Source organism: Mesitornis unicolor, unplaced genomic scaffold (genome assembly GCF_000695765.1).
Source record: "Mesitornis unicolor isolate BGI_N332 unplaced genomic scaffold, ASM69576v1 scaffold25787, whole genome shotgun sequence".
Taxonomy (NCBI): domain Eukaryota; kingdom Metazoa; phylum Chordata; class Aves; order Mesitornithiformes; family Mesitornithidae; genus Mesitornis; species Mesitornis unicolor.
In genome coordinates, this window is record NW_010194746.1 from 15,144 (window position 1) to 16,005 (window position 862).

Consider the following 862-nt stretch of genomic DNA (forward strand, 5'->3'; position numbering starts at 1 on the left):
GGGACGCCAACGCTACCTTTCTCTCCTCCATCTTGGTGCTGACCAGGCACCATTTCTGCTCCAGCAGCGCCACGCTCTGCTCCGTCTTGGAGCCGGAGCCGGAGTCGTCGCGGGTCAAAAATCAGTCGCCCCTTGGCCAGCAGTTGGCTGTAGACATCCTCCTTGGCTTTGAGTTGGCTGTAGAGCTCCTGCAAGAGAGGGAACACCACGGCCTTAGAAAAAAGGAAGGTTTGGGTTCAGGGCTCTGCAGGGTGATAAGAAAATTGGGTTCGGGGCAGGCAGCGAAGTGACAGCAGGGTTGTCACTTTGAGCAGAGAAAGGCGGTTAAAGCAGAATTGTCTGTAGGAAGAGACCTGAAAAGCGTTCTTCTTCCCATCAGATACAGAAGGGAGAAGTTCTGATGCTGGCACATTTGACAGACAAGAGCTTGCTGAACAAAAAGCATTAAAAATGTCTCCTGAGAAATTACCATGTGGGCATTGAGCTGTTCCCGGGCAGTTTCTGGCAGACCTCCTGTGGGTTTCGATGCCGACAATTGGCTCTCCATCCTCGTTAGCCACAGGAGGAAGTCTTCAATCTCACCATGGAAACCCTGGGCCTGTTGGGGAACACAAAATCACCCTGGATCAGATGACATCAGCCACCACTGATGTGGTTAACGCTGCATTCGCTTCAAAACCAGACCGAGAGGCAGAGCTGGATGCACCAGCGCATTTTGGGGGGTTATGGATGGCACATCCTGAACCATGCGGTCCTTGCCACGCTCCTGGGCAGGCACAGAACCACTCCAGGACCGAGTTCACAGAATCACAGAACATGAGGAGTTGGAAGGGACCTGGAAAGCTCCCCCAGTGCAACCCCT

General features: G+C 53.6%; 1 protein-coding gene across 1 annotated transcript in view; it reads right to left on the reverse strand.

Moving 5' to 3' along the window:
• The window catches only part of LOC104543328 (microtubule-actin cross-linking factor 1-like), a gene marked incomplete at its 3' end in the record, with an annotated part of 36,575 nt that overhangs the window by 13,630 nt on the left and 22,083 nt on the right, over positions 1–862 (reverse strand). Inside the window, 3 exon segments of the mRNA XM_010187912.1 lie at positions 17–119; positions 121–188; positions 470–598. Of these exon segments, the coding sequence (XP_010186214.1) occupies positions 17–119; positions 121–188; positions 470–598 (300 nt within the window).